At 41.6% G+C, this 25,315-nt stretch overlaps 4 protein-coding genes across 6 annotated transcripts; 2 read left to right on the plus strand and 2 right to left on the minus strand.

Annotated features, from left to right (window-relative positions):
* The first annotated feature begins 1,746 nt into the window (after positions 1-1,746).
* dynlt5 (dynein light chain Tctex-type family member 5) lies at positions 1,747-2,860 on the plus strand. The gene is made up of 4 exons (XM_071917730.1): positions 1,747-1,859; positions 2,179-2,270; positions 2,391-2,515; positions 2,657-2,860. Exons 1-4 carry the CDS (start codon positions 1,747-1,749, stop codon positions 2,858-2,860), a joined length of 534 nt encoding a protein of 177 aa, XP_071773831.1.
* Positions 2,861-4,877: 2,017 nt separating this feature from the next.
* Positions 4,878-12,155, plus strand: mier1b (mesoderm induction early response 1b, transcriptional regulator). 2 transcript variants are annotated; one of them, XM_071917653.2, is made up of 13 exons: positions 4,878-4,886; positions 5,700-5,724; positions 5,944-6,092; positions 6,220-6,405; positions 6,501-6,627; positions 6,782-6,849; positions 7,201-7,273; positions 7,433-7,584; positions 7,693-7,774; positions 7,946-8,040; positions 8,406-8,533; positions 9,569-9,696; positions 10,162-12,155. In XM_071917653.2, exons 1-13 carry the CDS (start codon positions 4,878-4,880, stop codon positions 10,470-10,472), a joined length of 1,533 nt encoding a protein of 510 aa, XP_071773754.1. In that variant the 3' UTR covers positions 10,473-12,155. The 2 variants fall into 2 exon arrangements, with proteins under 2 accessions (XP_071773754.1, XP_071773755.1); XM_071917654.2 differs by having other exon boundaries at positions 8,487-8,533.
* A 248-nt stretch (positions 12,156-12,403) lies between these two features.
* LOC139926107 (nucleotide sugar transporter SLC35D2-like) lies at positions 12,404-15,286 on the minus strand. Of its 2 annotated transcripts, XM_071917696.2 has the most exons (13): positions 15,087-15,286; positions 14,662-14,695; positions 14,479-14,565; positions 14,283-14,350; positions 14,103-14,174; positions 13,917-13,985; positions 13,669-13,771; positions 13,469-13,561; positions 13,277-13,344; positions 13,102-13,180; positions 12,922-13,004; positions 12,771-12,823; positions 12,404-12,628 (listed from the first exon to the last, which is right to left on the minus strand). In XM_071917696.2, exons 1-13 carry the CDS (start codon positions 15,272-15,274, stop codon positions 12,618-12,620), a joined length of 1,008 nt encoding a protein of 335 aa, XP_071773797.1. In that variant the 5' UTR covers positions 15,275-15,286; the 3' UTR covers positions 12,404-12,617. The 2 variants fall into 2 exon arrangements, with proteins under 2 accessions (XP_071773797.1, XP_071773796.1); XM_071917695.2 differs by lacking the exon at positions 12,404-12,628 and having other exon boundaries at positions 12,748-12,823.
* An 871-nt stretch (positions 15,287-16,157) lies between these two features.
* serbp1b (SERPINE1 mRNA binding protein 1b) lies at positions 16,158-25,161 on the minus strand. Its single transcript, XM_071917675.2, has 9 exons — positions 24,752-25,161; positions 23,535-23,715; positions 23,023-23,163; positions 22,209-22,277; positions 21,779-21,853; positions 20,285-20,462; positions 19,225-19,290; positions 18,851-19,036; positions 16,158-17,962 (listed from the first exon to the last, which is right to left on the minus strand). The coding sequence occupies exons 1-9, from the start codon at positions 25,005-25,007 to the stop codon at positions 17,903-17,905; spliced, it is 1,212 nt and encodes a 403-aa protein (XP_071773776.1). The 5' UTR covers positions 25,008-25,161; the 3' UTR covers positions 16,158-17,902.
* Positions 25,162-25,315: the final 154 nt, after the last annotated feature.

Genomic DNA, 25,315 nt, shown 5'->3' on the forward strand with positions numbered 1-25,315 from the left:
ACTGGATTTTGGAGAAAAAGAAAGAAAAATACTTAACAAGTTCACTTGGTTCTCTTCAGTTGAGTAGAAACAGTAGTTCAAAGTGTTTCTGTTGACAATGCTTATGTTTTTATTTGCCTTATGTGTGAGCATATGTCCGCCAATATTAGAGGCTTTCTGTAAGTTTATTTTTTCTATAACTTTTTGGCTGTATTCCTTTCACTGCATAACACACAGAATATGCAAACATTTCATGTAAATTTCCCATCCAAAGATTTTGAAAGTAAATATATAAAAAGTCAATATAATGTAATACCTGTTTTACTTGGTAATAAAGAAGGGGAAATATTGGACATCGATCTTTGTCTCTTATTTGTTCAAATATACAGCAAGCAGATCAGTTTTACAAAACCAGTCCTCAGTTCTGATTGGATGAGTCACATTCAAAGCCGTAGACTAATAACACAGAGCTGAAACAGTGGGTTCCGGAAATAAATTTCCCATTCATTTTTCCCATAGGGAATTTGATTATTAGCCATGATGTTTTAATGGTGTAAAGTAGACTAACCATGAACTATCAGATTGTGAATCAACTATATAGCTACTATGTCCCTGTAGAAGCCATCAGTCAATCTGATTTCAGCTTTGTTATTAAGAAGTTGTGTTTTATTCCTGAGCTCTTGAAATGCTACACTACCTTTGCTTTTGCTTTGCTTAGCTTTAGTGAGCTCCCACCAATGGGAGAGGCTGCTGTTACCATAGAAACATTGCCCACTCCAAAGTTGCATGGTTGGTAGCCAGACCAGTTTTACTGTCAGACATGGACATGGGCAAAAATCATTACCAATCAGCAATTACTATTATATTATTTAGTAGGCTATCACTTGAAATTTAGGGAAAGGAGATTGATGACGTCACTTGCAATGCTGTACACAGTCTTGCACCCTTGCCTTTTTTGCTTTTCATTCTAGGCCTATATATTTTACTGAATCTTTATAAGCTTATGGTTCATTTTGTATCGGGTTGCTTCGGTTAAAAAAAATAAATCCAATAATTCCTCTTAGCTGTTCTAAAATGACTGTAAAACGTGCCTTTTCGTGGCTTATTGCCTAAATGTGTATAATTGACTGAGAGGTTTGATGTATTATTAATATTGTTGCAATCGTGCAAATAATGCAAAGTTATTTGAACCACTGCAATAGCTAGTCAAATCCATACAGGCCATAACCAAAGGTAAAATCACTTTAAAGCCCTTGCGAGTGTGAATAGGAAACCCCTCCCCCTAGATTGACGGTTGCCAAGACAACTCAATGCTCTGCGGTGTTGTAACTGTTTCCTGTTGGGTTCAAGAGATCCTGAAATTGGTAAAAATGTGTTTATTTTCAGTCACTATTGATTCTATATGCGACTTCTATAGAAAGCTAGCATCTATCTATCTATATTTCCCATAGGAAACCCCAGAGTCATCTGTTTAGAAACTGTCTCATCACTCAAATTCCTCTTGCGAGCTCATTCATTACCTGAAAAACTAGCGAAAGCTGGATTATTTTTTACCCTTTCTTACGTTTCCAGTATTCGTCATTTTACTTCTCAAAGGCATTTTGAGTACTTCTCCTCTGTGGCAATGTAGCTTATTTTAATTATTTATCAAGAATTTGCGATGTGAGCCATCTCCAGGGGGACTAAACGTTACACGTTTCGTATTCACTGCTTGCTGTTTAAAGACAACAGGTTTTGTAAACACAAGCTAACAGGAGGGAAGCTACCATGTCTGATCTGGCTAAAGAGAAAACAACTCGTCTTCTGAAGAAGAGAGGCAGTATGTCTTCCTTGGGAAGCCATGAAGTCAAAGCCAGGGAAACAGTTGGCAAGACCAAGGAGTGAGTAAACTATCAAAATAACATGGACTAATATCCATCTTTTACCATTTATGTTGTGTTTCAGAAATAATCTGTCAGTGGTGTAGGATTGACATTCAGAAAGCAGCCTATATGTTTAGCCTACAAGTTTTATACTGATGATAGTCAGCTCTTATTTCATTAATTTTTTGCTAAGATGAAAAGTAGGGAAATTACTTATTACTTATTTGGCAGCCTGGCAACCACATCATGTAAATACCCCACTGAACCACACAAACGCCCTGCATGGCCCTTTCCCTGGTAATTTCTTGGTTCTGATATGTTCCTCTTTGTCTTTCAGCTCCATAAGCACCGTTTCCTGCATAGATGAGCGAGGGCACCATGATGACAATGCTCGAACAGCTGTACAAATGGAGAACACCTACCAGCTGGGTGAGATAAAATGCACCTGCATCTCTTGCATCTCCCTCTTTTTGCATCAAGGAATTAATACCAACCAAAGCAATTACAGAGAAAGTTATTGGATTCCTTTTTGTTTGTGTTTTTGAACAGGACCTTACAAACGCTTTCCTGTTCTTGCTGTCAGAGACATATTGAAGGATGTACTTGCCAGTTACCTACAAGAGGAGAAATATGACGCAGAGCTGTGTCGGCAGATGACAAAGACAATATCTGAGGTAAAAAGAATGGGGCATTCAAAAGAAACTGCAACTTATCTCCACTATAAGCTGCTCCTGCAACACCTTATAGCGATACATATCAGATTCTGTACCTGGGGATTTCTGCTCTATATATTCTGATTCTTTGGGTTCCCCCAGGTGATAAAAGCCCGTGTGAAGGACCTAATGGTTCCCCGATATAAGATCATCGTCCTGGTTACCATCGGCCAGCTCTGTGATCAGAACATGCGCATTAGCAGCCGCTGTCTGTGGGACGCGTCTAATGACACCTTCTCCTCACACACCTTCAAGAACAGCTCTCTCTTCGCTGTGGCAAATGTCTATGCTGTTTACTTTGAGTGAATCATAGACACTTATGATGATGACTGCCATGAACTGTAGACTCATTAACTGTGGGTTTTATCTTTATGACAGCATGACATGGTCTCCTGTTAATATTCAAATCATGACGAATAGTCTTTGTCATGTTAAGAAAGTACACAGGACACCTTTATGCAGTGTTGGGAGCAGTTTATATGTTTGTAAAGAGTTTATATGCTTGTAAAGAGAGAGTCTGGAAGAGCTATAGTTTTCAAAAAATATTGAGGATGTATGATAGGATGACCTGAAGCAAAGAGCAAACAGGTACCATATGTCAAAATATGTATATATATCTAAACATTTTAAATAGCCTAAAAGTTGTTGAATGGAATTTCATGAAAACATCCATCTAAAGCAGCTAAATGTCACAATTTATGTTCAATTATTTTTGTTTCAACTAGCCCTTTGCAAACTAAGGTGTGTGCTTCACTGTAGATGTCAAAATATCTGTCTATTGCCGATTATTTTGATGACATGCGTTTTTCACAGTTGTGAACAGGTTCTTAATGCTACAGTTTGCATATTAAATTATATGTTTTGCCATATATAAAGTGATAAAACAAAAAATACATGGTGCTGTTTTGTTTTATTTTTTGCTAGAATAGGGAATAAAATCACATTACCATATTCATAATCTGAATGATTTACTGAAGATTTTATTTCACACTAATGAATGAATGGATGTGACGGACTGATGATGAGCTCCTTGCGGTGTTCCCCTCTAGCACAGGATGGAGAGGTCACTCTTCCGACAGCCTAGTTGACAGCACATCGTAGTCATGGCCTGGGTTAGGTGTCTCCGATGACGCTCCGTCACTGGCACCACATCCCTAGTCCTCTGCAGGTTTTGCTCCCAGCTGCCTGGCAAGAGATATCAATATATCTATTCCTTGCACTGACATTTTGTCAAACGGTGTCAGATCTGGATTTGTGATTGTGATATCAACAACAGAGTAACAAAGAGAAATTTGAGTATCTGTATACTGACTGTCTGGTAGTGTCTCCTCTTCTCCCATCAGTCTTCTCCACCTGGATCCCCCACAGGTGTACACCACAGCCCGCAGAAACGCCCGTCCACACAGCCTCAGAGTGTGTGTGTTATCCTGTGTCCGGACCTCGGCTACACACAACACACACACCAGCATCGCAAGCAGGAGTAGGGATCTCATGGAGGATTATTAGCTAAAGATGCTGAGATACTTAACCGAGATACTCACTTCACACACACAAATGTCCTTCTTTGTTGACTGTCTAAGAAGACAGCTGTCCTGGTCTACCCTTTTATATAGAGTCGCTAGTGATGTCAGACCCTTTCCCTGGGTCTTTCTCAGGTGACTCCTATGTTCTGTCAACCGTGACAGTGACGCGAGTCCTCTTTGGTAATCATCATTTGGTTTTTAACAGCAGATGACTATCCGGCCATTTGGGATATGTGTGGGAATCTAGGCCATCGACAAAACCAGTGATTAACTCCATCTTCTTAAATGTTAAAGAGAAGAATTACTGTTTTACGTCAGTGAACTGCAGGGGCTTTATTGCCACTAATTTAGCAAAGTGTTTCCTAATGGGCCGCTTGAGATATCCTTCATAAAACGGATTGAGGCAATGGCTCTCTACATAGCAACATAGTGGAGTTTGTGGCCACTATCTCGCAAGTAAATCAGCAATTCCAAGAAGAGACAATGGCATTTATGTATGTTATCAAACTGAACTGACTCATAAAATAGAGTGAACTTCTCAAAACAATCACTAGTTGAATAGGACCCAAACATAATAGAAATTCAGAGTGAAAAATAATACAATGTGTATTAAATTATTTAAATCATTATCTCGACTAAAAACTATATGTAAGATTTCATTTTGTATGACATGAATACATCAAGATCTACTTCCATGATGCTGCCAAGGAGGTTTTATATTATGCTGCAGGACTGGTGGGCGGGGCTCTGCATCCGGGATCTATCGCTGACCCCCAGCGTGACCCTCCAGGATTGCAAACATGGCGGAGGTAGGAAAGTGTAATAAATATTCGGAAAAAATAAAATTGTTTTACAAGATAGTTGATTCAATCGAATGTATACGTCGTCCGTTTATTATAGAATTAATACACGAAATCGAGGATCAAATGATTGCGTTTCTCGATATTAGATACTTGTCATTTCTTGACACAATCATGTTTTGTAAACTTCGGATTTAGCTAACGTTAGCTGCGCTAGCCGAGACGCCAGTTAGCTGGGGTGCTAGCGTTATGTCACTCGGCTTTTTCGTTTAGATATTACTCGTCCATCGTAATAAACTTATCGGTCACGTAGCGGTAGTTCCAGGCCTTACATTTCTGGTGTATTGTTTTTTGCCCATTATTTGTAGCTTGTTATTAGTAAGCTTAACTTGAACGCGTTAGCTTAAGTATATCCAGGAGAATTAGCTTGCAACTTGTAATACAACTAAGCAAGTTAGCTAACTTAGTAAGCGCTCGCCTGCTCTAACTGTGAGTGAATGCAAGCGGTAAACACTAAACTTGTTGGTTATATTATCGTGCTTTGTTACCAATACTGTGATGCTACTTAGCTTTGTCTGTATGAAGTTGTGTGACAGTGGTCTTTGTTCGTTTCCTGTAAAATTGAATCAGCCAGCTTTGAGGCCACAAGTTCAGGCGCGCTTTTTGTGCACTCCCACTCTGTCCAGTGCGGGGGTTATCCTCGAGTGACCCTAAAATGTCATTTTATATATAGAGGTGAAACGTATTTCTAATTGTACATCTACTATGATATTTGTCCCTGAAGCTGTTCATTAATTTATTTTTCTCGTTTGCGTTTTCCAGCCCTCCTTCGGGAGTTCGAGCCCAGGTACATCATTTTTTTTTCTGTTGCTGGTCAAATGCATGACGTGTGTTTAAAGTAACTGTCCAAACTGTGATGCCTAATAATTATTCAACTTGATGCTTAATTTGATGTGTCTCTAATTTCCTTATGGAAATGTTGTATCTTGTTATGTTTCCTGTTGTATGGGCTGGTAAAATTGTCTAAATCTTTAACTATTTTTTAATATATGGGTTATTTTCCTAGGAGGTTCAGCAGGTTCCGATGACCATGATTTTGACCCCTCAGCAGACATGCTGGTCCACGACTTTGACGATGAACGCACCCTGGAGGAAGAGGAAATGTTGGAAGCAGCGGATGAGACCAACGTCAACGAGATTGAAGATCTTGCGCGGGTGAGTTCCAGCACGGTTTTGTTTTTGTTGCCTCTATCCAGTGTGTGATATGTTTGATATGGGTTCTCTCCCCCAGCCTGTGTTTTACAGTACAGCAAGCAGCATCACTTTTTTTTTTTTTCAATAGGAGGGAGAGATGCCCATTCATGAGTTGCTGAGTCTATATGGCTATGGAGGTGGTTCGCCTGCAGATGAGGATGAAGAGGAGGAGGAAGAACCTGAGGAGGAAGAGGAGGATGAGGAAGAGGAGGAAGAAGAGGACTTGGACAATGATGAAAGCAGCAGAAGCACAGGCGAGCTGAAAAGGAATGAGGTGTGTTTCATGAAGCTCCTGAAAATGATAAAGCTTCCAAAAACGTCGGTGGCTTTTCTGACTCTGAATACGTATGTGTGCGTGTGTGTTTCCAGGCTGAGGGAGTGAAGATCTCATCAGGACAGGATGAGGCCCAGGCAACCTGTGAGGTCCGCACACGCTCAGTCAGGTCCCTCGGCACGGCAGAACTTATTCGCCCACAGAAACTCAAATACTTTGAAAGTATGAGCCAGCTTCTCTCAGTGTTTTTCTCCATTTCCCTCTTGTCTCTACTTGTAGGAACTGTGTGGTGATTGCATGTGTTTCAAAACAACGTAAACTCTCCGGAATATCTGGGAGGTCAAGAAGGTTAAATGAATATAACATTGTGTTTCAGACAACAACGATGCAGAAGAGGAGTCAGATGAGGATGAGGACTATGTTCCATCTGAGGACTGGAAAAAGGTACAATAGATTTATCTGAATGTCACATGTAATGTCAGATTACGACTGGATTTATACACTATATACTGTGCTGCCAAAGCCATTTCTCAGAAGAAAAAGAACATGGCTCACCTTGTGTGTTACAATGTGTGCAGTGTCAGTTTACATGTTTGTCAATCACTGGAAAAATTAATGAGAAGAATATTTATTGTGAAGAAGTGAACAAATTTTCTTGTTGGATGTGTAAAGACATCTCAGTTGAAAGGGTGAGTTTAGGTGTGCAAGCAGATTTCACATTTTGAAGTAGTCTTCAAATAGTAATTGTGTTATCCAGTTTATACCCAATCTAAACTGTGTGTTCAACCTCAACAGGAGATCATGGTGGGCTCCATGTATCAGGCAGAAACCCCTGTGGGCCTATGTAAATATAAAGACAATGAAAAAGGTAAGTTGGCTGTGTGTGGTCTCACAGTATTAATGTACATCTGCATGGCTAGGCTATAAGGAAGACCCACCAGTGCTTCCTATCTGGGCCCCAAATCCATGAAAGTTGTTATGGTGTAAAAAGGTTGACTCATTCCTCGTTCTCTTTTAATCCTTACAGTGTATGAAAACGATGACCAGCTGTTGTGGAACCCCGAGTGTCTTCCTGAAGGCAAAGTGGTGGAGTTCTTGACAGAGGCATCGAGGCGAACCGGAGAGGAGAAGGGAGTGGACGCAATCCCAGAGGGATCCCACATCAAAGACAATGAACAGGTGAGAGGACCACAGCTGTTATAGCAATAGTTTGTATTGAAACAAATGAAGCATCAAGATGCTTTATTGTATTTGTGCGTAATTAACCGATCATCTGTATCTCTGCAGGCATTGTATGAACTGGTGAAATGTGACTTTGACACAGAGGAAGCTTTAAGAAGACTGAGGTTTAATGTAAAAGCAGCTAGAGGTAAGCAGACAGTCGAGCCAAAATGTTCGACACATTTTCTTTTCCTCTACTGATTTCACAGAGGCAACATGTCTGAGGTAGCCCAGTGTTCTGTACATTGGTCATCTGAGTTTTACTTTTAGAAGGATTTAAATGCAGCTGCAGCATTAACACCTTTCTTCTCCGCAACAGAAGAGCTATCTGTCTGGACTGAAGAGGAATGTAGAAATTTTGAGCAAGGACTAAAAGCTTATGGGAAAGACTTTCATTTAATACAGGCCAACAAGGTAAGAGAAATGTCAAAAACCTACATCAATTACCTGATTTCAATAAATATGGCATGTGACCATAATTTGATAACATTGAATATTTTTAATTCTGACATTAATTTGATATCTGTGTTGATGTGTTTTGTTGTTATGTGGTGTGATGGGTGCTCAGGGTTGGAATCGGCTCCATTTCAACCTTGTGGCATTTTGAGACAAATCAAATTTCAAAGTTTGAGAATGGAGGAGTCTCTGTGAATCTTCAGACTTTTGTCATATTCCCAAGCCGTAATTTGATTTGTCTCTGAGTTGAAATTGAACTGAGTCCATCCCTACAGACAATGGTAATAATGGCTATTTCGTGTCTGCTGAATTAAATTTTTCAGGTGAGAACTAGGTCTGTAGGAGAATGTGTGGCCTTTTATTACATGTGGAAGAAGTCTGAGCGTTATGATTTCTTTGCACAGCAAACCAGACTTGGGAAAAGGAAATACAATCTTCATCCCGGTGTCACGTAAGTTATTTATGATATAGAAAGTTTTATTTTCTGAAGTTGCTAACAGAAGTTTTTCTTAGACAATTCGCAAAATGCATTGCAAATATTAATATGCTAAATTATTGATGCTAGGAACCAAGTGAAATAGTTTCATTTTGCCATGTTTTTGTTAATATGATTCAGTTATGGTTTATAGCTATGTTATTGTCAATGCAATGCTCACTGGTGTTATGAGGTGATAGAAATTGACACAAAAACTGTGCTCCCATTCAGTGTTGGTTACAGGGTGTATATGCTGTACCTAATGTGTTGCAAGGCTGTCAGGTTTTATGTTCAATATTGTTTCAAGTATCCCAGCAGGTCAGTTGTTCAGCTCAGTGATGTCTGACTTACAAACCCAATCAGATTCTTAGTTTGATTATTTCTGTATAAAAAGATAGCCACAGCATCATCAAAATGCCCCTTTGTTTCACACCAAGTCTTACTTAGTTTTGTTTTTCAATTAGACGCAGCAGGTTGTTCCACAAAATTAGGCAACAGATTTCAGATTTTATTGGCATTAGCGGGAAATTGTGATGTATTCATGAAACTGTGGATTGGTACACTACAGTTTGATGTGGCCATGCCTCACATGGCAGCAGGCCCTGCTCTTCATGCATCCCATTACACAGATGAACCCAATTAGACAGTGTAGTTTGGCACATTATTTTATTCAGTGGCTAGTTTCAGCCGAGCAATTGATTAGTCAAAGACGCATTCCAACAAAAATGGAATTGGTTGCTATGCTAACTCTTGTGATAACCAAGTAGCTAGTTGTCAATCTTTCTCATTTTCTTGTTTTTTATTCTTATGCATTATACTACCTTGAATGAAACTTTTCGGACAATACAATACATCTTAGCTGGTGTGATTTTCTAGTATTATCGGTAGGACCTAGCTGCAGTCATTGCGTTCAAGTTTGGGAAAAAGTGACAGCCCCGGCCCCACCTATGTTAAACCAGTGCAAGAGTTTAGGTTGTGTGTAACGGGCTGTGTGCTGCTGTGTGTCATCAGAGACTACATGGACAGGTTGCTGGATGAGACCGAGAGCGCTACGTCCAGCAGGGCAGCGTCGCCCCCTCCAACCACCTCCAACAGCAGCGCCAGCCACTCAGAGAAGGAGGACAGCAGCAGTCAGAATGGTGAGCAGATATATACATATATAAGAAGTGAGTGCACACACACAGGTCTTGAAAATCTTAAAAATGTCTAATTATAGTACATAAGTATAGTACATTATAGTACATTGAGCATAAACTCAAGGCCTTAAATATATTTAAATGTATTCAAGTTGGATTGAAACCATTAATGTTGATGTAGAGTACAACATTCATTTAAATGTAATTTTAGGGGTCTTAATATAATTAAATATTATGGTTTCTTGGTGCACAGTTTTTCTAGTGAGAAATTAGTGAAGTCCTGCAGACCTGTATTCTGACATCTACAATTGTTTTCATTTTCAGTTGCAAAATTAATCTTGTATTTCATTCTGGCATTAAAAACGCCTTCAAATTCTTGATTCTTAAATTTAACTTGAAACTTACAGACACCTTGCACACCATCATAGACTCTCTAGCCACTCAGTTTTCTCCATCTTTCTTTGGCAGGTATTGCAAGCCACATTTCAAGCTCAGTAGAAGGCCCTCAGTTGCCAGTAGCAAATCAAGTCAAACCTGAATCAGTCCAATCCAACGGTCCCTCCCATCCTCTGTTGGATGCTCCTCCTCCCGCCTCAGACGACTCCAACGGCTGCACTCAGCCCAGCGCCCCCAGCCACGACCGAAACGGTTCTCTGGAACCTCACCTAGACCACAGAGACGCCCCAGTGGCGTACGACAGGCCGGCCAAGAGGTGCAGGACGGAGGCCGAGCCGCTGGGCCAAAGTGAGGTGGAACCCTCCAGAACGCAGGAGAACTGAAGGCTCAGGAGCTGGGCCCATAGATGCTGATTTGGGCTCTTTTTTTTTTTTTTTGCTACTTAGGGTTTGGGACGAAGGGGACGGGGTAGCCAAACCCCACTCAGCCCTCAAGCGCAGCAGCTACTCGGAGCAATGACTCAATGACTCACTCTGATAAGGTCAAAGGTCACTGAAAAGCATACCTTGAAGAAAACAACCAACCAAACCCCAGCTGGTCCTCCAGCGTCGGAGGGAAGGGCAGCGGCCTGATTGTAAAGGAGCACATGGTGGCCCCCCCACCCGCCTACTGACTGCCCCCAGTCCAGCAAAGCTCATCCCAAAGTACCACAGCTCCACCTGAGTCCTCATCCCCACTAAGACCATCATGTTATTCTACAAAACATGCTCTTCTACCCATCATCTTTATTCCCTTTTTGGAGACTGATATCAAAATTTTGCCAAGAAAATGTTTTCTTTTTCTTTTTCTATTTGTATTCAAAGAAAATAAATCACCTGTGATATTTTTTTACACAAGAGATATTTATATTTTTTAAGAGAAAAAAAAGTACTATGATGGGTATTTGCTGTCCAAGCCATTTGAACATTTGAGGAAATAGGCAAGTCGTTGTTTAAAGGGTTATATACTTAAGTTGTCAAAAAGAGGCAAGGTAGGCAAACAAGTTAGGTAGGCTGGTGCTGTTGCTAGCTCACTTTAGTTGCACTTTCATTGTATGTTTCTCTTTATTGATAAGGAGTGGTGATGCAACCCAGCAGCATTACATTTCCGCTCCCCATTTTGGCCTCTACCATGGCTTTATGTTTGATTCTAAAAAATAAACCAATGGGTGAGCCCCCTCCCCCCCCCCCCAGGTTTGTTTGTGTAAAGCAGCTGACATCAGTGATGTCCTGTATTATAACTCATCAGTTAGAAGATCGCTGTATTTTTGGATTTTCATAGTCAGCGCTTTGCTCGTCTCCTTGTTTTTACTAGACAGAATGTCCGTGATTTTTAATGTAAAGTTTGTATAGATTTCTTATCTTGTGCAGTTGGTACACATTTTTGATAACTGTCTTTCATCTGTCTGTATTTTATGGTCTTCCTTGTATGCTTTTTGTTGAACAACCTCTTGCTTTTGTTGCTCTAAGATGGGATGTAATAAACAGTAGCCATTCCTTTTTCCTCTCCCACTGGCAGCATTTCCCATTCCTGTTTGACCTTGCTCATTCTGAAATGTTTGTTGCAAAAAACCCCTCATAACTCTTGTGTATAAAAAGCCCCCGACATAGTGTAATGTGCTGCTTGCCTTTGGTTAGAAAACTGTTCATTCAAAGTGCTTAAGTTCATGCAACGTTTGCTTTCTGGCCTCAGTACGTCGCTTCAGGGCAAAGGATTCCCAGCGGTTCACATAGACCACTTTGACGTTGAGGCATGGTTTGGAAGATCTGTATTTTTTTGGTACAGTAGCTGTTCTGTTTAATGCTTTAATGTTTTACTTTGTACTCCAGCTTTGAACTTACATTCACAAATTGTTAAGGTAAACAGTTTGTCTTTAATGCCTCAAATAATGTTGATTGTTGATTCATGTAGTCTTTTTCTTTCCCTTTTTTTTTTGGACAAATGCCGTGTTGTAAGTTTTTCTCCATAAATGACAACATGAATAAAAATGAAGTGTATACCAAGACTGGCTGTGAATGGGATAGTGTTGGCTATATTTAATAAATGTATTAAGAATTACTCTGAATTGTTTTATTTTGGTATTCCAAACAGTGTGCAGACTTATGTTGCAGCAACAAGCAACTCTTTAGAAATTGATTTTTTATTAGTTTCTCAAATGAATATTTACAATCATTAAGAAATAACGCAGTAAACTTATAAAAAAGTTGAGGCACTTTGTCTTAACGATATATGTAATGTTATAGTATAGGTATACAATAGAGAAAACCTTAAATGATTGCAACATTAATAATTATCTGCTGACAAAATGTTTCACAATGAAATACCTAATAAATGTATTAGATATCTAAAATTCATAGGATAGTAAATCACCATATATACTGCATGTATTCTCACACACACACACACATGTACTGGAATGTATTCTGTATGTAGTGGTTCAGTAGTTTCCCCTCCAGGAATAACAAGATATCTGGGTGTGACTCTGTGGTTTATGCCTTTTCTGTCAAAATTAGATGCAAATATTTCAGAAACCTGTTACAAGCACACTTGATTTCATGCACATTACTCCATACTAAATCAAAAACAAAACCTGATGGCACACACTTATAATGAAGGTTACTAGATATTTTCACTTTTCTTACTTGATTGTTCCTGTGTGAAGGTGATGTAGGAGTACACCAGGCTTCCAGCAATGCTGCGGGAAAGAAAATTGAGAAGATTTAGCTGTAGCCTGAAAATATTAGATCAGCTCCTCAACAAACTACTACAGCACAGTTAGAAGGGGTTTCTTACCTTATGTTTAGACCGATAAAGTTGGTCCAGGTGAATATGTAGTCTCCACCAAACACCATTCCAAGGTATGTGACGAGAATATTCTGCGGGAATCACATAAGGAATCGCTGCAGACGTCAGTATTCCTCTTCATGAAATGTAACAACCAATAGTGGATTGAACCAGCTTGACATGACTTACTTTAATACAGCCCACAATGGAGGTGGTGAGTGCAGAGTTGTACTGGGTGCACAGCACTATGGAGTACATTAAAATGAAGCTGTCAAAGAGATTGGAGCGCTGTTAGACAGGAACCACACCATGGGATGTTATGTATTAGTGAATTAATGATGCAAAAACAGGTAGAGGAGCTTACCCCATGACACAGGAAAGCACAAACTGGACAGCAAACAGCATGTCGGACCATCCCTCAAACTCCAACGCCTGTGCACAACACACACACACACACACACACACACACACACACAGGTAATGCTCTATAGTACAGCAAAGCTCTAGTTGTCAGACACTGAAATGAACTAGGATACTCATCATATAAACACCTTACCATGTTCAAGTCCCCTGCATAGTATGCGTATGCCACAGTAGGGAAAATCATGATCAAAGCGTTGTAGTAGAGAAGCCCATATTTCCCCAGCTCCTGTGAGAACAGCAGCACACAAACTTGTAGAAAATATATAGAAAAAAAACAGCGTAACAGAGTGAAACAGCTTAATGGCGAAGAAGAGTGAATAGCAGCTACCTCACCTTGGAATCAAGTTTCTGCTTCACATACGCCCCGTTGGCCGCAGTCAGAACATTGTTCAGCATGATGAACACATAGCCTAGCAGGTCAAAGGCTAAATCAGCACTACAAACAGAGAAAGTCAAAGCTTGAGGTACAGCCTGGGTGGATCGATCTGTTTACCTCAAATATGCATGAAAATGCAGTAGTCTCCACTGACTGGATAATGTAAATGTTTATTATAGCAAGTGGAGTTAGGTGGACATCTCACCTCGCAGCGATAAAAGCACCAAAGATCATGGCAAACACTGTGATCTTCACAGACCTGGAGAAGGTTTTTCTGTGAGGAAAAGCAACAGGTTATTGTAGTTGTGCTGAGGACAATGTAGTCAAAATAATGTGCAGGTTTAAGGGAATTCTGGTTATGCGGCACAAGGAAATATGAAGCTAAACTTACTTCAGCAAGAGTCCCTCAAACACCATGGTGAGAAAAATAGAGAACCTCCTTAAAACGGTAAACATGGGCAGACTAGGACAGGAGAAAAACAAGCTGTCATGTTCTGCTGCCTCATATCAGTGACATGAAGTTACAATGTATAATACAAGATGAGGTAATGACTGGACAACAAGTTCTTACTTGAGGCGTTGTGTCCCAAACAGTCCTGATATCTGATTCCCAACATACAGGAGAGGTAGAGGAAACATCTGGAAAGACAGCAAACATAAAAATATATAGTTTTGATTTTGATATACAGGTCTTCTCTTGTTGTATCTGTTCTATACTGAGCCAAAGTAAAAGAACTCTTTATTTGACCAACAAACTTAAACCTCACCTTGTTTGGTATACTCAAATCCATATCTGGAAATGTGATAACACCTAGCGCCTTTGCAACCCTCAGGACTACAATTGTAGCCAGCATCTGAAACATGAGTTTAGCAGGGAAACGTGTCAGGGTCTCTTGTTTAAGTGCATAGGGAACATTGGTAACTAAAACTGAATGTTTAGAGAAGCTTACTTGGCCAATTCCAACACATGTTGATGAAGGAAATCTGCAATGCATGTAGACAATGGTATGAGCGGAAGTGAATGGTCAGCAGAACTACAGGAGAACTACAAGAAACCTCAACTGTCCTTTCACTAATACACAATTAATGGCCTCTAATAATGTGCTTCATCTTTTGAATACATCCATAGACCACCACTAAGTCAGTACATGAATAAAGTCTCATTTGGATTCTTCCACTTCATTTGCATACCGTGTGTGTCATATCAAAGTCTCTATAATGCTGTCTCTGGTCGTCCTCGTGCAAGATACGCCTCCCCGCCCCTCCACAGTCAGTATATACCCATCATTAGCATAACTGTCGGTCTCTCCCAGCCCTTCACCTCCGCTGTCATCTGCTATCAAGGTGGTTCAACGTCCAACCGACGCTCCCTTACCTGTAGCTGGTGAGAACGCTTTTGTTGACAACAACGATCAGAAAAGAACTGAGTCCGTAAAATCCAGCAGCCAAAAGCTTCAGAAATACCACCGAACTGTCACCGGTTGCTTCTCTTTTGGTATCGTCTTCGGTTGATACTCTTTTATTTGAGAAGTTTCTGTCACGACGCTTGTGGGCTTCTGCCATGACTTACGTAATAACGGTACACACACACACAGCTGGGCGGGGCAACTGAACAAACGTTAAAGATGCTGAAGTTTGTCCACATAGTTCATATCGCGAGACCAGAACAATGTAGAGTGGGGAATCCTCTTGCACGTGCGTTTCTCTGGCTTTAAAGGGTGAACACGAAAGTAAGTACAAGTGAAACCTCTCGCTTTAATTGGAAACTCTCTGTAAGGGTTCGCTCCAAGCTTTAGTGAAAACCTGGTGAAAACCGCTCAGTGTCTCCACCGTGTGGACTACACTGAAATGTACATTTGCTGGAAATACGTATTCCTTTGCCATTTACAGAATCTAGAAATAACCATATCGCGCGCTGTCAGTTTAAAATCACGGTGTCTGATTTTAAATGCCTGTTAGAACAAATTTAAGACCATAAAATTAGATAGCTACCATTTGGGGAAAAAAAATCCTGACACCTGCTCTAAATGGTACTTGACAAATATGTAAATCATGTTACGGATTAGTATTTAAGTCATGACTCATCTTAAGACCTTTGCCGTTTTTTTGTTTTTTTAAAATAGCTCTGTTATTGAGGGCAGCTTCACCTGTATTTCTGAAATGTTGACATTTTAAGGTGTTTTGGACTGAAATATCACTAGAGGTAGCACTGAGAACACACAATTTTAACACCTCTGAAACTCTATCCAAGACCTAAGGCTAATATCCAACTGTATTTAAGACCTTTCAAAACCTTGAATTTAATTTAGGATGTTTAAAGACTTTTTTTAATCACAGTCCAAACCCTTCTGGACCCAAGTTAATATCCCACCCCAATCTAAATTGGATTCATAGGGAAATGGTGTGGCTTCATAGGTTTCACAAAAAGCAATAAAGAGTCCACAGCACATTTGTTTACACCTTTAAAATCACAGTATTGATTTCACACAACCCAACAGCCGTGGGCAGAATACATGTAACACCTCTAAAGCAATTTATTAGAACAGGGATGTTTGCAGAGAAGTTTTACCGTCATGTGGCTCAAACAGTCCTACAAGAAAACTGCTCCGGCCGTCTGTATCAGTGCATCACCAGCAAGTCTTTCCAGAGCACAGCATATAAAGCTTTCAATTCACTTAGTCCCGTCTATTCACCCACCCCTTCCCTACCCAATGAGAAATGCACCCGCTTCATTAAAATAAAATGCTCGCTGGAAATGCACACACAGGGGGCTAAAAGCACCATTAGCTTACATTACATTCTGTAGCTCTTGATTGGTCCACAATGACCGGCAACATTTCTTTCAGACAAATTATGCAGTGGTGCTGCTGTACTGATAAAAAAAAAAGAAAAAAAAAAAAAATGAAAAAAAAAAAAAAACAGCAAATATGATTACAATAGGGAATAAACATAAAAACAATCTTCAGAGTACTGGTGCTGATAAAAACCAAGTGCTTCTGAGATCTAAAAGACATTACCAATACTCTAAGTGCAAGATATGTCCATGGTCTACCTATCATTCTCACCTAGATTGAAACAATCACTTCTCAAAATACAATGTGAACTACTTCAGGCAAGAACCTGCAGTCTACTGTTCGAGAGAATGGCAAGTTCATAGCAGAGGAATACTTAAACTCTAAGTAACTACCTGTCAAATTCACACATTCGCCCTCTCACACTTTGTTGCACACGCACCCACACACACACACACACACAGGCACACACACACACATATCCTTAACAAAAAAATACAATATTTGCTTAGTGGTCCTGAAGTTACTAGTAGTACAGTCTGTATGACCTAAGAGGACCAGCCTAAAGATATATATTGGGCCCTGGGACACCCTGAAAACACAGGTAGCACATCCGGATCAGGGGATACAAAGCATTACTAACCACTGGTCCACCAAAAAGAGGCAAGCTATCAAAAAAGGAAAGAGGCATTTACTTTCACTGCACAACAAGCAGAAAAATACCAAGCTTTAGTAGGAAGTCCCTTTGCCTGGCTACTCATCCTGAATTTGTGCCTTGCAAAGGATGGGTAGTCAGGAGAAGAGTAATTACACTTTAGATGCATGTTAAACCATACTTCAGATACCTAGTACACGTTTCCTAACTGTAGTGTAGCTCTACCACATCAGTGTGTATTACTGGAAAAAAAAAAAAATGACCCCATAAAAAGTCTTGTCTAAGATGACCCCATAATACTGAGTTGAAGTCATGAGGAGAGTGAGCACAAAAGCTTCAGGGGAAAAAGAGATGCGCACACTTCAACCTAACCTGCGGAAATGCATATATTCAAGCAGCACAAAAAATATCAATGAAGTATGCATAATCTCTGAAAAAAAAACACTGTATGAAAACATCCCTGCTTTCATGTCCCTAAATACAAAACTTCTACCAATAATTTGCTTCAGTGTAACAAGAGGTCCTTTTTCCGCCTTTTTTTTTGTCTTTTGTTCTCCTTTAAAACAGGTAAAATTTCAGTCCTCTGGTGGTGTGAGTGGTATGGGATGACAGTCTTTTTCGTCATTAAAATCTTTTTTTTTTTTCTCTGTTTTCTTATATACTTGAAGATGTGGTAAGCATGCAAGCCTCGTAGAGGAGGGGCCCGGAAGGGCTGATGGGTGGGCTGGTGGTGGAAAAGGAGCCTCAGGCCAGAGCCGGGAAGGCCTCAGGATCATCCACGTTGGGGACTGACACTCCACTTGGCTGGTGGGAAGCACATGGGAAAAAGGACAATGTTAAGGGTGCAGCTCCTGGGACAACAGTCTCAAATTAAACTTAAAGTAGAGACAGAAAGAGCCAGAGAGGTGTGTTTTGGTAGAACTCTTCACATATTAGTAGGGCTGCAACTAACGATCATTATCGATTAATCTATTGATTGTTTTTTTTTATTAATCATTTAGTCTATAAAATTTACAAAAAAAACAATGATAGTTACCAGAGCCCAAAGTGATTCTTAATATTGCTTACTTAGTCTGACCAGCAGACAAAAAAAAACTAAGTATTCATTTTATTAATGATATAAACAGAGAATGGCAAGCAAATCTTAGCACTTGTGAAGCTGTAACCAGCAAATGTTTGGTATGTTTACTTGATTAATGACTACATCTATTAATCCATTATCAAAATTATAATCAATACATTTTCTGTCAAACGACTAATCGATGAATCAACTAATTGTTTCAGCACTACATATTAGACAGCTGACTATGCTGGATGGTAAAGAGAGCAGTTTGGAGCAGATAGAAATATTCCTCCTTAATAGGCATCTCAAAGTTCCAAAGATCACACTAACCCTATCCCAACTCAGCACCATCACTACAGAAAACCACCTCAACAGTGACACACAGTATCTTCAGTCTGTGCCTTTGTGTCAACACCTACAGCATGTAGCCACCAGTCAGTCACCACAGGGCTTCAGTGGTCCACACAGCTGCTTTTCTGGGTCAGTGGCTTTGGGCTCATGGCCACGCGCTGCCTTTGTGGTCAATGAACAACATCAACATTCTTTCACGGTTTTCCTTCCACTAAATCTTTTGTGAAGGACGTTAAACCTTTGCTGTTGGCAGTGACAACAGCTTTCGTTGTTGTTACCTTTTCGGAGCGTCCTCCCCCACGTGCCGGCCTGCTGCCTCCCCCGCCGCGACCTCCCCTGCCTCCGCGAGCGCCCCCACGCCCGCGCCCGGGGCGGCCAAGGTCTCCGAAGTTGATCTCCAGCTGAGATGTGATGTCGTTGGCTGGCTTGCGGAAGTGGTGGTCTCCGGCGTCCTCAGCGTTGCCCTGACGACAAGCATGTTAGATGTTAACTGTACTCTATTTCCACACAGTAAAAATGTATATACTATTCTCAGTATATTAAGATGTGTTACAGCGCCCACCATTACGTAGTAAATGCTTTCAAAACAGACAGCGAACACTGATTTTATTTAGTGGATTGTGTGGTTTAAGATCAATGTGAGAACAGGCACCTTGTGGTACAGAGTGTGTGGTTCTGCTTCCGTCTCTGCGGCATCAATCAAAGCGCCAACAGGCCTCTGAAATTTAAAGACAAGAAAAGATATCTGAGCAGTCATGTCATGTCACATCAGCTGGTGAGAAAGACAAGGTGGCTTATGTGTGCCTAGCACTAAATGAATGCATGCTACACAGAAAGTCTAAGCTGGTTGTTTCAATTTCAATACATCAATTAAGAACAAAAAACATTGCAAGCTCTCTATGCTGTCAGCTTTTGAACCCAGCTCCTTCATAGTATATGAATAAAACAAACTTGGACCCAACAAATTTCAAATAATTTTAGAATACTTTCCAAACTCCCTTTTTTTTATCTAAAGTTGCAGAGAAAATTCAACCTGCCGCAGACTCAGTATTTTAGCCTCCAATGTGAAACCTGTAGCTAAGAACCTCGGGGTGTTCTTTAACTCCAACTTTTGACACAGGTTAAAAGGCTTGTGCAGTCGTGCTTTCTGCAGCTGAGAACTATTAAAAAAAATGAAACCACTACTACGCTCAGCTGACTCAGAGAAGGTCATTCATGTATTTACTTCCTCTTGCTTAGATTACTGCAACCCTCTTTACTCCTGTCCAACCCAAAATTCTCTCTTGTGCTCGCCGCAATTGGAAATCTTGCATTGGTTATCCAAGTCCTGGGCCGTTTGTTTGGTCTCACATTACTACTTTCCCTGATCTCCATGAGACCACGACCACAATCTTATACCAACCCCAACATCACTAACAACACTACCAAAGCAAAAAATATACAACAAGAATCACATCAACAAAAATAACCAGACTAACAAACCCACTGCGGTCTGGGTACTGAATTCAGCACTTGTTTTTATGTGTTGTCATTTGTTTCCTCTGTATATTGATTTGTAAACTCCACACCAACTACAAATAAAGTTTCTATTATTATTATACTCATCTTACAAAACACCATCTTATGTTTTAAAACTCATATTTGAAAAGGCAGAAATACAAAGTATAAAATAACATTCTCATTCCTCCATACTTGTATCTCACACTACTTACGTCTTCACTCTTGGACTTGTGCAGCACGTATCCTTTCTTCCACTGGCTGTCCGCTCCCTCGTTAGGCTTACGAATGTTGAACTCCACCTTGGCGCGTTCCTTGTCCTGCATGGCCTTCCACTCATCCAAGGTCATCTCTTTGGGGCCCTCGTCCTTCACTTCTTCAACCTCATTCTCCCTGGAAAGCCAAAGTAGAACAATGTCAGAATGACACCTCAAACTGCCAGCCCTCCTTCCTCTATTCAGGCTCTCTAATCCTGAGGCCAAACTGTCAGCCACAATGCACATCCCTTCCATCCATCTTTCCATCCAATAGGGGTAGCAGAGCAGTCTCCATGTGTTGTCCTCTCCATGTGGAGGAGCAGTGGCCCGATACCGAGGTCCTCTCAGATCACTGAACTCCTCACCCTATCATGCAGACTGAGGTCCGCCACCCTGCGGAGGAACCTCGTCTCAGCCGCTTGTATCCACAATCTCATTCTGATTGGACGAACGCACCACTTGTTGGGCTGTCCTTGGTTTCTGTCCCAGGTTTTCAAACTGGAAAAACATGGCGGCTTGTTCGTATTATTTCACCTAACAGTCCAACGAAATCTTTTTCTGAAAATATTTGAGGCAAGAAATATGCCTGTTGCTGAATCTTGATTAATTTTAGATCTATAACACTAGCAACAGCTAGTTTACAAGTTTGTTCACAAGGTTCGGGTGTTTCAAGAGGCAGCGAGTCATGTTGGACACCCCTGATTTACATATTGTTCAGATCAAGTCTACCACACGCAAATATGGAGCAGCCAATGTGACACACCACCTCTTGAAACTTGCTGCGCCGCTACCAGCATCCATTGCATGGCCACTTACATAGAAAATGAATTGGAAGCGTGGAAATGACGCCCCTCACCAGAATTGGTCAAAATGTACCATCACTCATGAATAAGACTATAATGTGAATAATGTACATCCCATTTGTGCAAAACCTTTGTGAAGAAAATGCAGAGACAGAAATACTGGCTGTGACACAGAACACCTTGTGACAAAACTAGACATCGTCTCATTTGAGACTGAGACTTGTAGAGACTGGTGACAGCATTGCTGGGCTGGCGGACCTCTGGTGACAGGTACAATCTACAACACTGTAAAACTAGTGCAAGAACTGCTGTTTCAATGAGCGCATCTGCAGGGTGACTGAACATATGAGGGGGAAAGAAACAGCTCATCAGCCGGGGGCGTCTACAAACACAGTAAACCTGGGTGGAAGTGGCCATCGAGAATCACTACCAAAAGCAAAATGTGCGCTGACACTTTTCAGATACTCGCCAAAGTTTCTCAACTTAACCCACAGGAAAACATCACAGTGGCTCAAACAGTGCAGTGACAGACAATGCAAATAGGGCAAATAATCTGGTGCTGAAATTTCTGTACAGGTGAGTTTCCTATTGCTGAATATTCAAATAGCACCTGAAACCTGACCAGCTCCGACAGGAAAAGAGCACTTACTTGTTCTCAGAGTCGGCAGGTGGGTGCTCCTCTCCCTCTGGGGTCGCCTCAGGAGCAGCAGTCTGTTCAGCCTCACTGGGAACACAGACACACAACCATCTTGTCAACACAGCATTTATATATATTTTTTCTATTATTTGAGGTTATTTAGGGGAACAGTGCATGTTTGGAGCGACAGCCTTGGTGCAGGTTTCAATATATCAGTGGGATTGACTTGCTAATGATTTAGCCAGTGATTTAGAGGAGAAAAAACAACAACATATCTCAAAGTTGCACCACTTGCTGTCTATGTTTGCCAATTAAATTGTCCTGTTAAATGTACATTAGCCATTGGATACAACTGAAAAATCATATGTCCGCCAGCTACATCGGCTTGCAGCGTCCCTAATGCTTGCATTTATGGAGCATGTATCTGTGTCTGAAGACTCACCTCACTTCCTCCTTCACATTGCCCCAGTTGTGCGAGCCACTGCCACCGCGCTTCTCCTCATTTTTCTGACTGAAATGGAAAGAGAAACACATCATGCCACATGTAAACAGTCAAGAAAAAAACTTCGCCCCCACAATGCACAGTAACTTTAAAACTAAGAACAACCCTTGCACCCAAGGCTCATGATGTTATGCAGTCAAAACTAGATTTGAGTGCATGAATATGTCTCCACGCAAAACTAGAAATAACAAGATCCACGTTTAATCTGCAAGGTCATTCTGAGTATCATTCTGGAGATACTCTGTTGGCTTCAGCAGTAGCGTGGGTGTGTTTTTGGGAATATCGGTACCTATTCTGCTTCAGAGCACAACTGTTAAATGAAGCTCATTTAGGTGTTGAAGCTGAAATTAACTATTAGCTAGCTAATAAAAAAAAATGGATGTCCTGCAAAGTCAGCTGGCCATTGATTAGCCCAACTTCTACGACCCAGGGTTTAATCATTATTGTAATTCCACTTTCCTCTTTCCCTCCAAAAAAAATGTGCGACTCCTTTCACATCCTGTTGCCAACAGAAGCGATTTGTCAGTCGGGCTTTAGTTTCAAACAAACCAAAAGCGCTGTAAACAGTGTGAGCTGGTCCTGGCACTCACTGCCTGCCAGTGCTGTGAGCAAATAGCAACGAAAGAGCTCAGGGAAGCACGTCTTGATGATAACACTGATACTCTAGTCTTGGATGGATTGTAGCTTTGGGAAGTAGCTGTTCCTATTCACAGATTAACTGGTCTGCTAAGGACCCAGTTCAGGACTGACTCACGTTTTGTCGTTGCCGCTGTGTCTGTCGAAGTCTCGTTTCCCGCGGGAGTCAAAGCCGTCTCCTCGGCCCATGCCCCGCCCCCTTCCACCACGCCCACCCCGGCCGCCACCACGCCCTCTCGGGGGCCTGTCTCCAGAAGGCCTGACGGACAGAAACAGACACACTCACTTAGTACAAAGCACATAAACATGACCTTATCGGCACAATGATCAGCAGTACTTATCTATACAAGCGCACAGTGACACACATGCATGTTTCCCAGTGTGGTCTTTATGTCAGTGGTAGTAATATGAATGCCAAGGAGAGCAGTTCAGTTTCCAACACTAGCGGGTTACAGATCGCTGGGCTGCGATGTTGAGGTAAGTGGGCTGAGATCACATCAGAAAATCAATATCTGAAAGCAACACTAATCCCAGCGTACGCCCCCACATTGATCCTATGATCACACTAGACAGCCTTGGGCTTATCAGCACGCTTAAATATGCTATTCATCATTCATTACAGCGACTCACTTGTCTGCAGAGAACTCTCCACCTCCCTCAGGCTTGTCCTCGGTGGGCTTGTCGAAGCGGCGCTCGCGAGGGGGTCTCCGGTCCGGCCTCCTGTCTCCAGGCCGCCCCTCGCCCTGCCCGCCCTGATGCTGGGAGCCAGGCTGGCCCTGCTGGTCTGGCCTTCGGCCCACCCGCCTGATACCTGCCATCACACACACATACACAAACTATTGAGATGAATCTATAACATTAATTTCATCAATCATGAATGCTGTTTTGAATTCTTAACACCTGCAGAGTAACATGGCTTGTTCCTCTGGTTTGCTAAGAATAGGCCTACATAGGACAATTAGTCAACTCCATTGGTGTGTGTTCAACCCTCAATATAGTCATCTGTGCATGTTAAATTGTCAGCTGCTTATTTTTTTTGCACCATAAACACACACAAGAGTATGCTCATTTTCAAGTGAAGGAGCTATTTAAGCTAGTGATGTTATCAAAATGTATCAGTCTTGGCCTGTTGGTACTGACTGTTATCTCTCCTGTCAGCAGCTCTATGCTACAACAACAACACAACACAACACAACACCACCAAGCATGCAGCACTGAGCTACATTGCAACATCATTACTGGCTAACACAGACTGGGCCCCTCTCTTGTCACAACTCGGCTCGGCTGCTGATGATTTCAACTCGTTATTAGACGAGAAAGAACATTAAATGTGAAAATATTGTATTCACACGAGACAACATCAATCCAAACAACGGACCTGCTGTTTTGTTTTCACACCGCTCACGTGAATATCTTCTCTTATCATCTCATATAGGTTTGCATATCTCGCTGCTACAAGCGACCTGCGTAGCAAGTGCATGGAGCATCATCTACCAGGCAGCGACCCAACGTTACACCATCCTGGCTGATGCTAGTGGAAACTATTTCTGCGACACAGGCTCGCCACTTTGCACAGTACTTTGTTATGGAGAGACGTGAGCGTTGTAGTTATCCTCTCCGGCCAAGACATCACGTCTCATCTGTGCTCGGTCTGTAAGAACCGCAGACAAAGTGTCTGTCCTCTAATTGATAACAACAGGACAGGGTCCATGTTGACCTCATGCTGTGCTTCGCAGAGACCCAACAGCAGGCTAGCAGCTGAGCTAGCAAGGAGCTGCACATGACAGTTCACCACAAAAACGAAAATAAAGATGCAGCTCACATACGTGAGAGCATACACAGTTTACCTTCTTTCTTCAGGGGGACTGGAGCCTGAGACTCCTCCTTCTTGTCCAGGAGCGGGTTCTTTCTGTCCTTCTGTGACTCCTTCTTCGGCTGCTTGGCGGCTTGAGCTGCGGTCTTGGTGGAGCCAGCGGCGGCCCCCTCCTTCTTCTTGTTTTCAGCGGCTTTCAGTATCTCGAACGGATCGGATTCATCGTCCAATAACTGGTCGAACCGGTTGGTTACGACGCAGCCGAAGCCTTCTTGCAGGTGTCCGGGCATGATGGCGCCCCTTCAACGGGATTCACCTCCGATTCTACGAGGCTTGATGCGAACAATTCGCTGGATGCTGCCACAAGATGGCTGGGAGACCTACCCCTTCTCTTCCGGCGCGAGCAGCATCCGGGACATTCTGCAGCGCGCACCAATCTAAACACACGCTGTCAGCAATGTTTTTATTTACATTATGTAAGACTGTGTTTTCATGTCCTCCTAGAATATTCCACTTTCTAATTTCTAATAAGACATCAGATGCAAGGAATGCTTTCATTGTGTTCAATAAGGCCGGAGAGTTGTTCTATATGTTATAT

This window comes from Centroberyx gerrardi, chromosome 13 (assembly GCF_048128805.1).
Source record: "Centroberyx gerrardi isolate f3 chromosome 13, fCenGer3.hap1.cur.20231027, whole genome shotgun sequence".
NCBI classification, from domain to species: domain Eukaryota; kingdom Metazoa; phylum Chordata; class Actinopteri; order Beryciformes; family Berycidae; genus Centroberyx; species Centroberyx gerrardi.

Excerpts from the sequence above, each read along its gene's own strand:
- dynlt5 (XM_071917730.1), top strand. The coding sequence starts at position 1,747 with ATGTCTGATCTGGCTAAAGAGAAAACAACTCGTCTTCTGAAGAAGAGA. Across the intron at positions 2,271-2,390 it reads GGAGAACACCTACCAGCTGG|GACCTTACAAACGCTTTCCT; the intron begins GTGAGATAAAAT and ends GTTTTTGAACAG. Across the intron at positions 2,516-2,656 it reads TGACAAAGACAATATCTGAG|GTGATAAAAGCCCGTGTGAA; the intron begins GTAAAAAGAATG and ends GGGTTCCCCCAG.
- mier1b (XM_071917653.2), top strand. Across the intron at positions 6,406-6,500 it reads GCGAGCTGAAAAGGAATGAG|GCTGAGGGAGTGAAGATCTC; the intron begins GTGTGTTTCATG and ends GTGTGTTTCCAG. Across the intron at positions 8,041-8,405 it reads ATTTAATACAGGCCAACAAG|GTGAGAACTAGGTCTGTAGG; the intron begins GTAAGAGAAATG and ends TAAATTTTTCAG.
- LOC139926107 (XM_071917695.2), bottom strand. The coding sequence starts at position 15,274 with ATGGCAGAAGCCCACAAGCGTCGTGACAGAAACTTCTCAAATAAAAGA. Across the intron at positions 14,175-14,282 it reads TTTGGGACACAACGCCTCAA|TCTGCCCATGTTTACCGTTT; the intron begins GTAAGAACTTGT and ends CTCCTGTCCTAG. Across the intron at positions 13,562-13,668 it reads AGCAGAAACTTGATTCCAAG|GAGCTGGGGAAATATGGGCT; the intron begins GTGAGGTAGCTG and ends CTGTTCTCACAG.
- serbp1b (XM_071917675.2), bottom strand. The coding sequence starts at position 25,007 with ATGCCCGGACACCTGCAAGAAGGCTTCGGCTGCGTCGTAACCAACCGG. Across the intron at positions 19,037-19,224 it reads CACACACTCTGTACCACAAG|GGCAACGCTGAGGACGCCGG; the intron begins GTGCCTGTTCTC and ends GCTTGTCGTCAG. Across the intron at positions 17,963-18,850 it reads GGGGAGGACGCTCCGAAAAG|CCAAGTGGAGTGTCAGTCCC; the intron begins GTAACAACAACG and ends GCTTCCCACCAG.